At 41.3% G+C, this 19,095-nt stretch overlaps 1 protein-coding gene across 2 annotated transcripts; it reads left to right on the top strand.

The window, feature by feature from the left end:
- Positions 1–981: 981 nt before the first annotated feature.
- alkbh8 (alkB homolog 8, tRNA methyltransferase) lies at positions 982–15,938 on the top strand. 2 transcript variants are annotated; one of them, XM_049577193.1, is made up of 12 exons: positions 982–1,130; positions 1,916–2,049; positions 2,174–2,274; positions 2,411–2,542; positions 2,774–2,869; positions 3,046–3,150; positions 4,002–4,072; positions 7,532–7,638; positions 7,990–8,150; positions 9,777–10,042; positions 12,928–13,077; positions 14,540–15,938. In XM_049577193.1, exons 1-12 carry the CDS (start codon positions 993–995, stop codon positions 15,215–15,217), a joined length of 2,139 nt encoding a protein of 712 aa, XP_049433150.1. In that variant the 5' UTR covers positions 982–992; the 3' UTR covers positions 15,218–15,938. The 2 variants fall into 2 exon arrangements, with proteins under 2 accessions (XP_049433150.1, XP_049433149.1); XM_049577192.1 differs by having other exon boundaries at positions 9,777–10,051; positions 14,540–15,937.
- The last annotated feature ends 3,157 nt before the right edge of the window (positions 15,939–19,095 follow it).

Below are 19,095 nucleotides of genomic sequence, written 5' to 3'. Positions count from 1 at the left end.
AAATAACCAGCACCAATTAATCAGTCAATAAGAATGTGTGTGTGAGGGGCATAGGCACAAACACCGAGCAGCAGCAACGAACCATCGTCCAACTCCAACACACGAGGACGGAGACAGCGGGCTCGGAGGGACGGAGCACCTGATGCAGCAGGCAAATATGTCATCTGTGGTTATTTGACTTTACCAGTGGACTTCACTGCAAGCAGATTGGCTGTTGAAACAGGTGACGTGCTTTATGTTCTAAAACCAGCTGGCAATTTGACCAGCTGAGTTGCAGGTGACACCATCAGCCGGCTTGAGTCGAGCTCAGACCGGCCAGTAAACACTGCTGCAACTTTTCTCTGCATCATTCTAAAACGGATTTGCAAATCTTTGGTCTGAACCGTCGTTTTACATATGGAGCGGGTCCTCTTTCATGGAATCCACCATGCTGCTCTACAGTAGCCAAGAACGGACAAATTTAACACCGGCTCTAAATAGGGCCATTCATGTTTTCACGTTTACACATGGTCACACTAGACACTAGACACACTAGACACTAGACCTTTAACTGCATGAACCTGGACCATGAATGGCAACATCAGATTTTCATGAATCCTTTTAATTGTGTTAAGCCATTTCTTTTGAAGACAGTGGCCTTTTAACAGCCTTGAACCATCAGTGCAACCAAATTTTTTTTGTTTATGTTGGCAAAGTCATGTTTTATGTTAATAGTGTACATTTATTTAGCTATGTTTACATTTTATTATAAAATCCTGATGACTTCCTCTGTCCTTTCAATCACGTGATGCATGAAGCCTGGTGTATGTGTGATCAAAATAATTAAAAACAAGCTATAATCACATATTAATCCTACATGATGCCTTATATCAGAATGCTACATACAGTAAGCCATAAGGAGGAACTGAGCTGGTGCTGCTCCCCTTGGAGAACTGTCGGGAACTTTCAATGTTCAATGCTTGTTGCGCCCGGACATAATAAAATGACGGACCATGGACGCTAGCGTGGAAAACAACGTGAAGGCAGTCAGGAGGAGTAAAGAGGACAAGAAAGTTCTTCGTAAACAGATTAAAGCCAGTCACACTCTGCTGAAACATGAAGGCATCACGACAGCATCGCAGCCTACAAAGGTAACGGAAATATAAACCGGAAGTTGCAACTGTCAGTGAACAGAGCTAACATGTAGCTTCTAGCTAATTCTTTTCAAATGTACTGATTTACAGCTATTACACGTTATGAATATAATTCAAAGTTTATCCACAGCTCATGTGAGTTTAATGTAAGTTTAATGGAGAACATATGCTACTGGCTGGCTAGCCAATTATCAGGTATTTAATATTAGCTTGTATGTACTGATTTTAGTGATATAGAAGAAGAATAATAGCAGTTAAGGCTTTAGAAGTGACTTCTTATTTGCCATCTTGCAACTGGGAAAGCTTTGCCAACCTGAAATGATTGTACTGTGTCAGAGTGTGTCTCCAAACACAAGCCTGAATCAGTTTTAACAGTGAAGTCATATTTGCACAGGACATTTACTATGGTTTGTGGTATCCAAGGGCACATGACAGCAGGAAATGGGTGACATAGAGATGACACTGGGCGAGAAGCAGGGTACACCCTGGACAGGTTGCCAGAGTATCGCAGGGCTGACACATACAGGCTGAAAACCATTCATGTTCACATTCACTCCTATGGGCAACTTAGAGTCACCAATTAACCTGCATGTCTTTGGACTGTGGGAAGAAGCTGGAGTACCTGGAGAAAACCCACGCTGACAGGGGGAGAACATGCAAACTCCACAATGGGTTCGATCCAGGAGCCCTCTTGCTGTGAGGTGACAGTGCTCACCACTTCGCCACTATGCCCCCAGTTTTGGATGTCAAAATCAATCAGTCTACCTCTGTCTCTTCCACAGAGTTTGGTGGTGGCTAATGGAGGCCTGGGGAACGGCGTTAGTCGAGAGGAACTGTCTGCAGCGCTGAAAGAGATGGGAGAGGTGGACATACTGATCATGCCCCCTCAGAAGCCCTACGCTTTTGTCACATACAGGTACAGGTGCTGCGTGGACAGCATTATATCACACACAGGGAAGTTATTTTAAATCTTTAAAACTTCCCTGGAAGATTTTGGTTTAAACCTCACACTGTTGTTATTGTTATTGTTCTGTTTTCAGATCTGAGGAGAGTGCTCGGAAAGCTCACATCCACCTCAACGGGGAAAAGCTTCAATGCAGAGAGAGCAATGTTACACTCTACCTTAGTTATGTTGACTCAGGTACCTGCCTTAAACATTGACACCCACAATAACAACCATTTGATTTGTTTGTGGGCTTTGTGCTCTGGAAATCATGTCTGATCAGAAACATATTCCTGTAGCCAGTACTGTATGGTCTGTTAATGTGTGTATGCAGTTACGTGTAAAGAGGAGACAGCCGTTCCTTTGCCAGAGGGATTAGTCTTGGTGGAGGATTTTGTGTCTCCGGAGGAAGAGAGTCTGCTGCTCGCTGCTATTGACTGGTCATCTACTAATGATGATGTCACTGGTGAGAGACTGAATAATGTATTCATCTGTTTGTGTTAGTTTTTTAAAATTCTGTTAATTAAGTTGTTATGTTGAACTCCTTGTTATCACCCAGGAACTTGATTGTAAGTCTTCGTTTTTAACATTGGCTGTAACATCAGTGTAATGAGTAGGCAGATTAGAGCAGTAGTAATGGAAAAAATGGCAGTGGTGGATCTTTAAAATCCACTAACTTCATTTTAATGCCTTACAGCTCAAAAAGCTCTGAAGCACAGAAGAGTCAAACATTATGGCTTTGAATTTCGCTACGACAACAACAATGTGGATAAGGATAAACCATTAGCTGCAGGTAAGCTTTCTTTCTTAAAAATCTAAATAGTTTTTCCTCACAATCAGGGTTTTATGGGTCATATTTTCATTAGTATTGCCGCCATTCCTATCTCTGTCACAATAATATTTCAGTTACTGCTATGTCAGTAGGAAAAAGTATCAGAGGAGCTTATGAGTGTGATTGTGTGTGTCCAGGCATTCCTCAGGAGTGTCTTCCTGTTCTGGAGCAGTGTGTGAAGAGCAAACACATCAACATTATGCCAGACCAGCTGACTGTCAACCAGTATGAGGCTGGACAGGGTGAGTTATAGTGTTATCTTTAATGACTCACTTCATGCGTTTCACAGGTTATCATCACAGGTTATGTACACATGACTGACCGCATATGACAGCTAGTTAAAAAATAATAGAATGTTATTAAAAAATAGTTTATATTCATGAATAAATCCCCAAAATATCACCTTGGAGTGTTCCAGGAATCAGTATTTGGTGGCATGATTAGTGAATTCCTAATCAAAACCATATTGTCTGGTGAGCTGCAGGGTTTTAAAAGAGACATGGAGTGACAAGGGGGCCTTGCAGAGAGCTGTGAAAACCAGACATGTAACCATACAGATGTTTATAATTTATTTAGGATCATTTATTCATCTCAGAGGCTGCAGCTACACTGTATGTGGTGAGAAAATCAAGTAAAAAAAACTGTGAGGAGGAGAGCAGACTTACTGTGTTTTCAGGCTGGTTAGTGAAACCACTCCGTTCAATGTTCTAACAAAATACATGCACACTTTATCAACGTTCCCCACAAGGTGGCAGCAAAACCTTTACAACGTGCAGCGATGAGGGCTGATAAACATCATTGGTTTCTTTCAGCTGTTTGTTATAGATTTACAGTACAGGCAAACATTTTAGGGCTGAAATAAGGACGTTGAAAATGATTTTTTAAATTAATTACGCTCATCTTTTCAAGCTTCAGTACATAGAGTAAAGTTCATGATTAGATTTCTGAATGATTTGAGTGTCAGGCATCACAAAAGCTTTGAAGGTGTCCATCAGAAAGTTGAAGCTAAACATTTTTACATTTTGAAGAACCTTGATGCATTTCGACTGTCTAACTATTTTAATTCTATGTGTATGTTTTATAATATTTTCAGGTATTCCTCCTCACGTGGACACTCACTCTGCCTTCGAGGACACCATCCTGTCACTGAGTCTGGGGGCAAAGGTAAGAAGTCAGTCCAGCATGTTGTGCATAAACATTTAACAAACTCCAGCTAATATTGTGTGCAGAGAAATTCCCACCGCAGCCCTGTGGGTTGGTAATTTGCCCGTCCATTGAAGTCATCAATCAGCTTATGTAGCCAGTATCGACCGGTGGTGCTCAAGGTGCATTCATCAATAATTCAAAGGAAAGTTCTGCATTTAAAGATTAAAAAAGTGTTTGTTTAGAGAAAACAGTTTTCACAGTCGAGCATAAAACAGCAACACAAAGTTAGAAGGCGAGTGTAAGTGGAAATATAGTGCTGTATGCCTTCCTGTGTCAGTGACTGATCAATCAAATTAAGCGTCACTTCACTGACCGCTGTGATTCATCTGTCTCAGGGGGCACGACTGTTAGAGATGAGCGCGTGCAACAGTATGTTTGTCCTTGTGATTTAACTGAGAACATTTTGTCATCTCGCTCGCTACATCTCGTTCTTTTCTCCCTCTGACACACTTATATACTGTAACTGTGGCCTTCAGTTGATACAAGATACAGTTAATGACTCCTCCAGGGGTGTCTCCCTGGTCGTGGACATTTTGTAAACAATTGATGAACGGAGGAGATACAGAGTTTTCTTTTTAACAGTGGGTTTTGTTTTGCCCTTGACTGCTCGAGGTGTGACTAGACTGTGTCACCTGGTACTGTGATGCTGGTTCAGTCTCTGCAGGGAGATGGCTGTAGATGAACACCCATCTGTCCCTGCTTGTCTGGAAAGCAGAGGCTCTATTAGCAATCCGCTGTCGTCTGTCACAGCATCTGTCTCACACACATAGACTGACAGACAGCATGTGTGTGTAGTGCAGTGTGTTCTTTGTTCCAGCTCTTCGGTGGTGATTTTGAGCTACAAAAAGTGTACAGTAGGCATATTATATCAGGTGCTTAGGGAAAAAGGCAGACACTGTATTGAGAAGAAAGGTGTCTGCACACTCTCTAACGATTGTTTTCATTGTTGATCGTTTTCTCGATTAATCGGTTAGTTGTCTCGTCTATAAAATGTCAGAAAATAGTGTAGTGTTTCCCAAATCTCAAGATGATGTCCTTAAGTGACTTTTTTTGTCCGAAACCCAAACATACTCAGTTTACTGTCACAGAGGAGTAAAGAAACCAAAACAGTATTCACATTTAAGAAACTAGAATCAGGGAATTCTGTTTTTTTTCCTTTAAAAAATTACTCAGCCGTATTAGTTAGCAATTGATTTAACAGTTGTCAACTAATTGACCCTCAAGGAGGGTAGAACGGAGCGTGAGGTGGATTGGCAGTTTAGCATGGCATCTGCAGTGATGCAGGCATTGTTCTGGGCCGTTGTACTGAAGAGGGAGCTGAGCTGGAAGGTGAAGCTTTCGATGTACTGGTCCATCTACGTCCCAACCCTCATCTATGGTCATGAGCTCTGGGTAATGGCAGAAAGAATGAGATCACGGATACAAGCGGCCGAAATGAATTTCCTCCGTGGGGTGGCTGGCCTCAGCCTTAGAGATAGGGTGAGGAGCTCTGACATGTGGAGGGAGCTCAGAGTAGAGCTGCTGCTCCTTCCGGTTAAAAGGGGTCAGTTGAGGTGGTTCAGGCATCTGATCAGGATGCCTCCTGGGTGCTTCCTGCTGGAGTTGTCCCGGGCACATCCCACTGGTAGGAGGTCCCGGGGCAGACCCAGAACACACTGGAGGGATTACATATCTCATCTGGCCTGGGAACACCTTGGGGTCCCCGAGGAGGAGCTGGAATGTGTTGCTGGGGACAGGGACGTCTGGAAAACTTTGCTCGGCTTCGGGTAAGCGGTTGAAAATGGATGGCTGGACAATTAGAAAGAAAGATTGATTGAGCACAAGTATATTTTAACATGACTTCCTCAATGGGTAATTCTCGACAGTTGGGTGGATCACCAGAGGCCTCACAATACAATATTATCATGACACTAAAGTTACGTTACAATATTACTGCGATTTTAAACATTTTGTGATATGCTGAGTATTGCGATAACATACGTTGCAATATGTTGTGATTTATTACCTTTTTTTCCAACTGCAAATTATGTCCCCAAAGCAAAACTTTGTCAACACTTCTTTTATCTAATAGGATAAAGTTTTCAGTCTGTCACATCAGCCATTTTTTTTGTAGCAGCAAAAGGTTTCAAGTGGACTGAAAAGGCAATTGATTTATTATTCTGGTAGCTGAGCAAAACTTGTATTTGCACTTTGCAGTGTATTGATACAATATTACCATGCAAAATATTGCAGTATGATGCTGTGTTGATTATTTACCCCACCCCTACTTGACGCCAAGAGGACTTCATCTGATTCAACTCCCATGTTGAGCTCGTCCATCAATACCTCAACACGCACAGATCAAATTATGTGCAATATTTACAACACAAAACTCAGAGACACAGTGTCCATTACATTGATCAATACAGTGAAATAAAATATTCCAAAACCCAAAAGCAAGATTCACTGAATATGGTGATGTAATGATTATATAGAGAGTATATTAAATAACATATTTCGGAAACTGTTTGGAGATGTGATACAAGAGGAGTAAAGCTTGTGTGTGTTTGTGTGTGTGTGTTCGTGTGTTTTCGTGTGTGTTCGTGTGGGCGTGCGTGCGTGCGTGTGTGTGTGCATGCGTGTGTGAGAGAGAGTGATGGATAGTCTTGTAGTAAAGTGCAGCTGCCAGCATCACCATTGATTTAGTCACATTCCACCAGTTTCATTGATTGGCTAATACTCCTCAGATGGGAACAGCACAGTCCTGCCTGTGTGTGTGTGTGTGTGTGTGTGTGTGTGTGTGTGTGTATATGTGTGTGTGTGAGAGACAGAGAGAGGTTTTCAGATGTGGTTTCAGGCAAAGCTCAGATAATTTGCTGGGGTTGCATGTACATCACTCTCTCACAATAATACACAAACACTTATCTGTCTGTCGCACACACAGATGCACACACACACACACACACACACACACACACACCCGCCCCTACTTCACAAAATCCAATTTTCCCGCTGTCAGAAGTTGGAGGGATGCAGTTTGAAATCGTGTAGATGTAATTTCCCAGCAGAGCTCATGCTGTTATGTGCTGTAAGGAAGCATCAGGATCAAACACCAACGCTGGGGTGGAGATGTGTCTGCTGGTTGTTAGTGAGGGAGCAAGCAGAGTGTGTGCAGTCACGCTGGGTGACGTCACGCACATCTGTTGAGTAAAAGGAAGTAATTCAGCACAGTAATACTGCATGAACAATAACTATACATACATACTATATTTTGCTGCTTCACAAAAACATTTATACATAACAATGTTTTGAACTGAAAGTTGTATCCTACTGCTGTGTGTGTGTGTGTGTGTGTGTGTGTGAGAGAGAGAGAGTGATTTTCTCAGTGTTCGTATGAATGGTCCATACTTTCTTATTTTTGCGTGTGTTTTGCTACAGACAGTGATGGAGTTTCGTCACCCCAATGGTCGTCTTGTTGCTGTGGTGTTGCCAGGACGCAGCCTCCTGGTGATGAGGGGAGAGAGCAGATACCTGTGGACCCACGGGTGAGCCAACTGTGTCGGATGCATCAGTCTTCTTCTAGGAATCAGTTCATCTTGACGTGAGCTTTAGGTCGATCCACAGGAGGAGTGACAGGGCTTTTCTTCCTCAATTACATTGTAGTAGAGCTCAGAAAAACTGAATTTATTGATGTTTCTCTGGGCTTCAATAGAGTCTGTCTGTGGGCTTTCCCCCCACATTTTTAATCCCCTCACACATGAGGATCAAACCGATGACAGGCTCGGGCTTTTGTCACATCCTTCTGGTGCTCACACAAAGTACACCGACTTTACAGCTGCTATCAGTTTGTTTAAGCTAGTCAACAACAAGCACAACTGTCACTTATCTTCTCTCAGGATAACTCCTCGGAAGTTTGACACAGTGCCGGCCTGCGACCCACAATCCCTTGCTCATACAACGCCTGACATTGGGACTCACAGCAATCTCACTCTGAGCAAGAGGGGCACCCGTACTTCTTTCACTTTCCGCAAGATCAGACATGAACCCTGCTGTTGTGGTAAGAATCTGCACAATAAAACACTTGGTGTTTGATAACACAAGAGTGCACTGGGCTGTCGATACTGTAATTTTACACACAACATGTACTGCACATCTGTCTTGTGAGCGGGATCCCTCCTCAGTTGCTCTGTCTGAGGTGTCTTCCATATTTTTTCCTTGTTACAGGTTTTTTGCGGGAGTTTTCCGTACCTGCTGTGAGGCTAAAAGCACAGACAGTGTAAATATTTTAAACCCCTCTAAGGCAGTTGTGAGTTGTGATATTGGGCTATAAAAATAAAATTGAATTGACTAATACAAATTAAACTTTAGGTCGCCTACTTGAATAATATAATCAGTCACTTTTTCAGTCCACCAGATCTGTTTTGCTGCTCCAAAAAGTGCCTGAAGTGAGATGAACAGACTGAAAACTTTATCTTTGGGGACATAATTAACAGTTGGAAAAAGGCAACAAATCATAATATATCACATTATATATATATATATACATTTTACTGCAATACTCAGTATATTGCAACATATTTAAAATCGCAACAGTATTGTATCGCGACTTAAGTATCATGATAATATCGTATCGTGGATCCTCTGGTGATTCCCACCCCTATTTATATAGTACATTTCATACAAGAGATGCAGCCCGAAGTTCTTAACGATAAAATAAAGGCGCAACACATTGAAACAAGGGCAAACAGACAGAAAAATTAGACAGTACAATGAAAGTAGATCATATATACAAGTGCAAGTATAAAAAACAGAGAGCAGAAAGAATATGGTGCCACCTGGAGATACATACATCGGAAAGAGGCACCAGAGCATCTCTGCCACATCCTGCAGAATGCTTTAAAGCTTCTACCCACAAGCTATCAGGATTATTAACAAACTGTGTCTCCTGCTGTGTCAACATCGAACTAAACACTGCACCGATGGACCTGTGTTGCACTGAGCACTTTAAATTTGTCGCACCTTTTACTTGAATGACTGTGCAGCTATGTGTGCTGCACCTGTACTTTTATTTCTTGTTCTTAACCAAGGTTTTTAGATCTAGTGTTAGAAGAGTTTTAAATATACGTAGATAGTTTTTTTAAACATATATATGTGGGTGTGTGTGTGTGTGTGTGTGTGGGTGTGTGTGTGTGTGGGTGTGTGTGTGGGTGTGTGTGTGTGTGTGTGTGTGTATATATAAATATAAATATAAATATATATATATATATATATATATATATGTGTGTGTTGTTCTTTTCTGTTGGCCTGCTGTGGGCTGGGATAACAGTATTTCATCATTTTTATGTTTGCAGATACATAAGAAAAATGACAAACTGATTCTTAAATCTTGAATAATTAAATCAAGAGATTTTATTTAAAAAACCCCCAGCAAAAACAAGGTCCTGTCACAAACCATTAAAAACAATTAAAATAGCCGTAAAATCTATTCTAAATGATACTGGGAACTAAGGTGGTGCAGCTGAAACAGAGCTAATAACTCTTTTTTTATTTTAGGGCAAAAACCCCCCTTCAGGCTAAATTCTGCCCTGAATCCTCCTGTTTATCACCTATAGAATAAATATGATGCACAGTCTGGTGGAAACGTCTGTCTTACAGTTCGACTCCTTCCTTCTCCTCTCTCCAGCCTTCCCCTCTGCCTGTGACAGTCAGGGAGCTCCCTCAGCACCCTCTCCGCCGTCTCCTCCCTCACTACCCTGTTGCCATGCCGACGCAGCCCTCCTGGAGGAGGAGTACGTGCACCGGGTGTACGACGCCATCGCCTCCCACTTCAGCAGCACCCGGCACTCCCCCTGGCCTCGCGTCTGCGACTTCCTGTCGTCACTCCCACCTGCCAGCGTGCTGGCTGACGTGGGCTGTGGAAACGGGAAATACCTGGGTGTCAACCCAGAGGTGATAGCAGTGAGTGTCATCGTGTGTTTCCATAATGTCTGTAATTCTGTCATACTTTACTGATCCCTGCGGGGGCACTTCCTTTTCCATTTCGTTTTTATTGCCACTGCTTCTTAGATTATGGCTACTGTAAAATGCCACACAACTTCATAAGTCCATTATGTACAGAAGCATGGCATCGCTGCAGGGGCCGTTCCATATACAGTCAGCAAAGTGGCTGCAGCACAGATCGCAAACAAATGAGGTGGAACGCCCCTGCTGCTTCTTCACAGATAGTAGGGACTCTGACAGATTCAGACAGACATGATGGCAGAGGCCTGTGTCATGATCAGTGTGATGGAGATGAGCCTGACACATCCAGTAACCCTAATAACCATACATCATAATGGTACATGGACAAGCCACAAGGTTAGTCCTTGTCCAAGTGACCGTTCCAACCATTGTTGCAAACCACACTTCAATGCAGAGGTTGAAATATATTTTGGTAAGGCTTTTAAAATAGTTCAACATTTTGGAAAATCTTCTTGTTTGTTTGTAGATGAGATTTAGATGAGAAGACTAACCACTTCCAAGAGAAAAAAATTACACCCATCAGCATCTTTTTAGACATCACTGATCTTCTTTATTTAACACATACACAAAAATGTAAAATCAACAATTTATGGTTTTAAGGGGGCTACCTTCTGGAAGTGGGGATGCATGACAATATCGGCACATCATCATCCTCTTGGCAGGTAAGGACTGTCAAATGAGATATCAGCATCGGCCTGAAATGAACTTTTCTGCCAAATATGATAGGTCGATGAGATGACACTTTAAATATACAACTTTAATTAGTCTAAATAGGTCAGATATTTGCCCTGGTTGTGGCTATTGTCAGGAGTGTCTCAGGGAGAGTGTTATCTAAGCCTGGTAAAGTAGGATGTATTTTACAGTTTTTTGAAAATGTTACATAAAAATGAATATGGCATGCTTTACGTATGTTATTTTACATGTTATCTCAAGAACGCCTTGAGGTAACTTCCTCAAATTTGGCACAAACATCCACTTAAACTTACGGTGAACTGATTAGATTGTGGTGGTCAGAGTTCACTGTGACTTTGTGTCCGTCTCATTTTGTGAACATGACCATTGACCATTTGGCGGTCGAAGGTGAATGGTCAAAGTCACTGTGACCTCACAGAACATGTTTGTGGCCATAACTCAAAATTTCATATGCTGATTATGACAAAACTTCACACAATTGTCTAATAGGATACAATGATGAAGTGATGACATTTAATATCCAAAAGGTCAAAGGTCAGCTGCACTGTGACATCATAATGTTTTGCAGGAACACTTTGAACATTGTTTAAGATCATATCAGAAGAGGAAACATTTGGTCAGATGCTGAATCGCAGACACTAATCGTGGGTGTCCACCTTGAATCTGTGATGATTGTATATATCGTCTGTGCTGCTGGGGGAAGATGTGTGTGAAGCATCCATGTTTTCACGGATTCAGACTGTAAGTGCAGCTTGAAGAGTTTGTGGAGGCGCACATCCACAAGGCACTAATTCTAGTTTCTGTTTGGAGAGAGGCAGGTTCACTGTTAATGTGAAGAAAGGCTAAACTTATTCCAACTTCAGCGCTGTACTTAACTTAAATTCATATTCAATTGTATCATCTCACCCTCATAATTAGGGCATATACTGTAAGCTACATCTTGCAGTAGCTTTAAATAAAGCCTCTTGCAAGATGTAGTTTTTAAAAAAATCAGATGTTTGCATCATTCCACTTTGCTTGGGCAAGAAGCTGCTGTTTCTTTACTCACCTCCCTGTGTGAGTCTGACTGGTCATGTGAATAGTGATGCTTTGGTTTAACAGTAAGTCATATTGTTCACATGAGGGCAGATATCTGTCATCAGTTAGTAGCTAGTTTGTTTTTGACATGAATAAACATCATCTCTCATTTACAGTGAGCTGAATAAACCACAGTGATGCACCTAGGGATGATATCCTCGGTGCTGAGGCCTGTGTTGCTCTTCTGATTTCTGCTGGCTGTCATTGTTTGTATTAGCTCAGTTTCCATGGCAATATCCTACATTTTCTGTTTACGTATGCACACTGGGATGTTCATGTTTGGGATTTGGAGGTGCGTGTAAGCAGCTTATCCTGACTCAGACCGTAACCGTGATAAATCATTACTGAGAACACTGTGATCATGCAGGTCACACACACACACACACACACACACACACACACACACACACCAACTTTCTGGGTTGAATCTGCTGTTTTTCTTTCCTGAATCTGTTTCATTCGCTCTGCACTTTCTCTCTGTCCTGCGTTTCCCTCTCTCCTCTCATTCTCTCTCCCGTCGCAGATTAACACTGTTAACCCTCCCAGTTTTAACTGAAATGAAAAAGCTCGACCTTTGTGTGTTTGAATGTCAGTAACAGATTGAGTGTGCATGTATTTCTCACCATCTCTTATCGCCGCTGTCTCTTTTGGGAGTAGGTTATAAGAAGCTTGACTGAATTGCTCCCTGAGACTAAATGTGTTGGAAATGATCATTACTGTCACGCAGTCACCACCCTCCTTTCCTCTCTGCATTTTGCATTTCCTTCCAGCTTCCCTAAGCCATACTTCTCTCCACTTACTGCATTTCTTTGTTTTGTATTTCACTTCTATCCACTTCCTTCATTCTCTGTATTTAATCTAACTTCTAGTAGTTAGTAGGGTCAAATTAAAAGTTGAGAATGCATTCGTACATTCAGCTAAGAATGTAACTTTCATCAGTGGTCTAGTTTGGACCTCTCTGTTCTACAGTACCTGTATGTCTACCTGTACCTGTATCTGTATCTGCTTCTTATTATGTGTCTGTGTGTGTTTTGTCTCTTCAGGTTGGCTGTGACCGTAGCAGCGCTCTTGTCCAAATCTGTGCAGAGAGGGGTTTCCAGGCGTTCATATCTGATGCTCTCAGCGTCCCTCTGCGATCAGCCTCCTGTGACGCCTGCATCTCTATAGCTGTCATACACCACTTCTCCACACAGGTATGCATCACTAGCTTGTTCACCGGCCACTTGAACTCATACTCATACTATACCAATGCCCAGGAACTGCTGGAGGTTTTTTAGGATCTCAGGAACTCTACCACAGTTTCAACTACAGGAAGCATTTTTAAGTTTTGGCTACTGGACATAGATCCAAATTTAGGACAAAGCCCTTATCTCTCAGATTTGTACTTTTAAAGGGTCAGGAACCGTTAGGGTGGAGATTGTGGCACTGAATGGCACTGATAAGAATTTGGTGACACTGAAATTGTTCTTGTTGTGTTATTCAGTCCCTCCAGGATTTTGTGGGCTTTTTTTGGAGCCTCAAATGCTTGATTTCACGGCAACATTTATAAAAAAAAACTGTGTTGCATGTTGCAATGTTTTTAGGTGTTTTTTGCAATGAAATTGTGAAACCAACTGAAAATTGCAAAAATAGTATAATTTGTTTGTGTAATTAATTTAAAATTGAAGGCAGCTTGTTCCAGTGAGAATTATACTGCACTAACATTACCACTAACCGTGTATATTTAAACTCACCTTGATTCTTTTAGCATCTTAAATAGGTCTGGAAGCAACAGCCTCTGTTATGGTGATTCATCTGGTCTGTTGTCAGAGTGATTCAGCCATTGTCCAGCTGTATTTTGTGGTAGAAAAATGCTTGTCAGTCAGTGATTTTTGTTTGTGTTCCACCACAGCATTGCACACAATGCAAAGCGGTTTATCTGCGCTTTTGTACAGAACATCAGGGAACTGCCTTGTATGGTCTTTAGAGGTAATTTTGGTTAGCAAATGTGAGACATTAGTGTCACACATATCTGCATCTTTACAACCTGAAACAAGAAGTGAGATTGGTGATGTTGTGCAGGGGACAGCTATGATTGGTTGAACTCTCAAGAATTTGGGGAAAAGTTGTGGTGACTGGACAAAACTGTAAGGTCGCACAGAAATCACAGGGATTGGTTTAATTTGCATTTGTAATCGCAACATCCTGGCAGGGCTGGAAATTTTTTATTTTTAAGATATTTTTTTGGGCATTTTGCCTTTAATGGACAGGACAGGTAAGTGTGAAGGCGGGGGAAAGAGAGAGGGGGAATGACATGCAGCAAAGGGCCACAGGCTGGATTCGAACCTGGGCCGCTGCGGCAACAACCTTGTACATGGGGTGTCTGCTTTACCTACTAAGCCACCAACGCCCCAGGGCTGAACATTTTTAAGATAGGAAATTATCATTACTCTAATTAATATAAATATATAAAGAAATAATTATGTTATTAGTGTTTTATGTTTCAAAACAAGCCATAGTATTTAATACTTTATTTTAGTGCTTTGCCGAACCATCACATTCAAACACAAACTTATGCTAATGTGTGGTCTTTGAGTTAGCTTATTAGTTCATGCGGCTAGGAGTATGTGAGAGAAATGGTCCAAAACATAGTTTGCCTGTGTGTTTGTGTTGTAGGAGCGTCGGCTGGCAGCAGTGAAGGAGCTGGTGAGACTTCTGAAGCCTGGAGGTCGAGCGCTCATCTACGTTTGGGCTTTTGAACAAGAGTACAACAAGCAGAAGTCCAAGTACCTCAAAGACCAGAACAAAGAGCATCCTGAGAACCACATCTCCACTGAGAACACACCAGGAGACAGCCAGGGACCTCGCGGGACTTATGGCAAACTTAGCGTGCACACCAACCGCACAGCCTTCAACACCAAGGACCTGTTGGTTCCCTGGCACCTGAAAGACGGGAAGAAACGAGTGGAGGAAGAGTCAGGAGAGGGTGGGAAGAAGGATAAGAGGAAAGAGAAGTCCAAAAAGACTTCAGGGAACACCTGCTCAGACTGTAATTCGAGTTCCAAATTAGACTCTACGCTTGACCCCAGTCCTGACTCCAACATGTCCTCTGGATCAGGCCTTGTCACCAGTGATGCCACTCACAGCCCAGACTCCAAACCTAGTCCAAGCGGTGACACAAGCAAGACCTCTGCTCTGAAGTCTGAGAGCAGCCCAGCGCCTGTTTTTCACCGCTATTACCACGTGTTCCAGCAGGGGGAGCTGGAGCAGCTGTGTGGTCAGGTGACTGGAGTCAAGGTGCAGAGCAGCTACCATGATCAGGGAAACTGGTGTGTTATATTAGAGAAGGACTGACACACTTATAATTTAGGATGTAACTAATTTAGTTACATCACACATATTCTAACTAGTGTAAACAAAGAATAAATTACAGGATCTTTTATTTATTAAAATGCAAAAAGGTGAAGAGACAAGTGCCATTAAATAAATTCACTGATTTTACAAAATGCTTGCCTTTGTTGTGCTCTTACTTCTTGCATCATTCTCAGAAAAGTTTAACAGTGACACAGCCTGAACAGTCCTACAGTCCACTAGTGCTGAAAGTTAATGTAAATAAATAAACCTAGACTTTGAGGAGAATGTTAAAAGGAAATTGTAAACATACTCTGGTTTTGTGTAACGCAATGATACAAACAAGGCTTTCTGCGAGTCTCCAGACTACACACATTGTACAGTGGGCTGCCAACAATAATCTTAATCTCACTGCTTTGCATCTTCCACTATCTTTGACCTCAGTGTCTGCTCTCAATTCACTGAGCAGTAACTAAGCTGTAAACGGCGTGTGCCCGACCTTTTCAAGTTAAAGGGCGAATGTGTAACATGGCATTTCAGGCTGTGGGGGGGGGATTTGTTCACATTCATGAAGCAGAGTTTATATATATATTTTTTTTCTTTTCAAACGTGTCTGATAGAGGTAGCACCTCTGATAAATTATTGTCCAAGCATGTATTGTTAAAAAAGGTTAATGTGCAGCACTTCATTGTAGCAGAAAACCCTAACCAGGGACCGGGGTTGCAAATTAGTCTTGGTTAAAAAGCCTATATGCAATACACCTGTGACCTAGTACAGTGTTTCTGCATTGTTTCTGATAAACACATAAATAAAGTAAAATATGTTTGACGTCACAGTCCTTGTTAATGCCAGACATGTTTACTAAATAGAAAAGGGTGTACTGGAAGTTTAAACACATTTTATTTGAGTTGTAGCAGTGTCTTTTCTTCTCAGTAAGATAACTTTTGCCAGCATGAACCACACAGTCACTAATCTAATCTAAAAATTCACCTGCACACAACTTAAGATGTAAAGGCAGAATTTATTCTTTGATGTTAAATAAGGATTTAATTTAACTGAAATAACAGTTTTTATGTTGCTAGTTGATTTTAGTGTTGGATTAACTGATGATCAGTCAATACTGTGTTTCAATTTAGACGATGTAGTCAGTAAGGTTGTCAAAAGTATTGATACTCTGATACTTTTTTGATGCCACATGTTTGAAACAATGTTATTTACACATCAGTATCAACAAAACAACAGATCTACAATCAGATTTTCAACCTAAATGTGTCAAAGGGGTAAACGATATAGGAGTTAACACTGATTCAAAAAGCTTTCCGTTCTAATACTCCTTGATCTAATTGCAGCCTTTGATACTGTTGACTGTGGAATCCTACTGAGCAGACTTGAAAACCGGGTTGGTCTCTCAGGATTGGTTCTAACGTGCATGGCTTAAATTGCTGACTGACCAGGAGTTCTCTGTTTTTCTGGATGACTACTACTCAGAGAAAACAAACACAACCTGCAGGGTCCCTCAAGACCCTATGCAATGAGACTGCGGATACAAGCTGCCGAAATGAGTTTCCTCAGAAGGGTGGCTAAGCTCAGCCTTAGAGATAGGGTAAGGAACTCAAACATCCAGAGGGAGCTCAGCGTAGAGCTGCTGTTCCTTCATGTTGAAAGTGGTTAGTTGAAGTGGTTCAGGCATATCTCATCTGGCCTTGAAACATCTCGGAGTCCGGGAGGAGCTGGAAAGCGTTGCTTGGAAGAGGGACGTCTGGAATACTCTGCTCAGCCTGCTGCCCCCACAACCTGGCTTCGGATAAGTGGTTACAAATGGATGGATATTCCTTCAACTTGTCGGGTTGCATAGCTATGCTGATGACACCCAATTATACATTTCAGTAACCCTAGATAATTTTAGCCACACTAATATGTTAGCGCAATGTTTATATGACATCAATGTTCAGATGTCACAAAGCTTCCTACAGCCTGAATTAAGACAAGATGAATATAATAGTCGGGGCAAAAATACAGAGAGAGCAATTATCTCTACACGGTTAGTCATTAGCTCTTCAGACCAAGGACCAGGTCCGAAACCTTGGGGTTATCTTGGATTCTGACCTCAGTTATGAATATCTCATTAGAAATAACACAAGCTGTCATTTTATCAGCTTAGAAACATTGCTAAGGTTAGACTGTGTTTAATGCTCTCTTGTTTGGTTGACCAAAAACAGCTGCTGGCTGTGTATGAGTTCAGAACGCAGCAGCCAGAATACTGACAGTGAGCACATATAACTCCTATTTTAAAGTCAATGTAGGTACATTAAAGTAGGCCAAGACTTTATCACTCTTTCAGTCTTGCACTCACACACATTCACCAACTACATCCTATTAACAAGATAAGTTTTACCAGACAGCTGTAAAGACAGAATGAATTGTAGGATAATGGGGTATTGATGGCAGCCGAGTGTAGCACAGTTATTTGTTGTGGACCCTCTGTGGCAGGTCGGTAATTGGTCAGCGGCTCCCGGTAAATTACCCCTGTGGCTCCTCAATCCTCCGGGGCCCACACAGACAAACACACTGAGGTGCTGAGGTGAGAGATTGTCTGGTGACTTTTATTGACAGTGGTTTATTGATTACGGTGAAGCAGCCTGCTGTGTGTGTGTGTGTGTGTGTGTGTGTGTGTGAGTTGTTGAGTCTGTCGCTTGACATTTGGAGTGATAATTAAAATTTAAAGGTGTTCCTCCCCCAGGTATAGCACATTGATTTAACACGCTACAAGACATTTTAAATCTTCAGCTCGCAGGAAGCAAGATACATGTATACTGAAATAATGTTATACTTCCTCCCCTGACGCATTAGTGGTGTGTATGATTTTGCAGCACTGAAAAGTGAATGTAATATAATATACTGACTTTAATAAGAACATAAGGAAAGGTCCGTTGTGTACTAAATAATTCCAAGGAGAGATTTTTAACCAGAAGTATGGAGGTACCACAGTGTTTAAATGAACTGGGCTCATTCTAACTAAGGGAAATCTTAATGCTACAGTATTTATTTCAGACAATAGGGTCCTTTAATTTCGTGAGTTAAGAGTAAGAGTAAGAGTTAGTAAGAGTTTGGGGAAGTTTCTGTCTTGTTTCAACATGACAATACCAGCTTACACAAAACAAGCTCCAGAAGAAAATGTTTTATTTCGGTTTGGTGTGGAAGAACTTTAGCAGCGTGCACTAAGCTCTGACCTCTATGCCTTTGGTATGAAGCAGAAAAACAAGAGTGGGGGCTGTTATAGCAAAATATAAATGCTGATGGTTTTGGATAAAGATGCTGTGCAGTCTTGTAATTTTACAGTTACTACTGTTACTATGCTATTTCTGTCTCTGGATACAATATTTATTGAGATTAAGTGTATTTACATTTATACTCAAAGATAGAAATCAAATAGAAGCAGAATTTACATTTAATAAATGTAGAAATATATTTAGACATGATTTTATATCCCCCAAAATATAAGACTATACACACATGCACTTGTACATTCACACTCATGCATATTCATTTACAAATGCAGCAACACCTATTACAACCATGCATATGTTAATGTAATGATTGAATGATCATCAAATTCTTAAAATTCTCTCTCTATCTATCTATCTATCTATCTATCTATCTATCTATCTATGTAACTAAAAAAAACCTTATGAAAAAAAAATTTGTCTTGTTTTGTTGGGTTTTTGAAGAAACCAAACATCCCATTTCCCCAAATCTCCAAAAGTCTCAGCAGAATTTCTTGCTGTCAGAACAATGTCAAAATAAGTGTTAAACTATTTCTGAGTCTTCATCAAACAAGGAGCAGCTCGCGCTTATGTCTTTTTGAAGCTGTCTCTCTGCAC

The sequence above is a fragment of the Epinephelus fuscoguttatus genome, linkage group LG5, assembly GCF_011397635.1.
Source record: "Epinephelus fuscoguttatus linkage group LG5, E.fuscoguttatus.final_Chr_v1".
NCBI lineage: Eukaryota > Metazoa > Chordata > Actinopteri > Perciformes > Serranidae > Epinephelus > Epinephelus fuscoguttatus.
The sequence above is the reverse complement of the archived record's forward strand: the minus strand, read 5'-3'. Positions and strand labels throughout refer to the sequence as shown.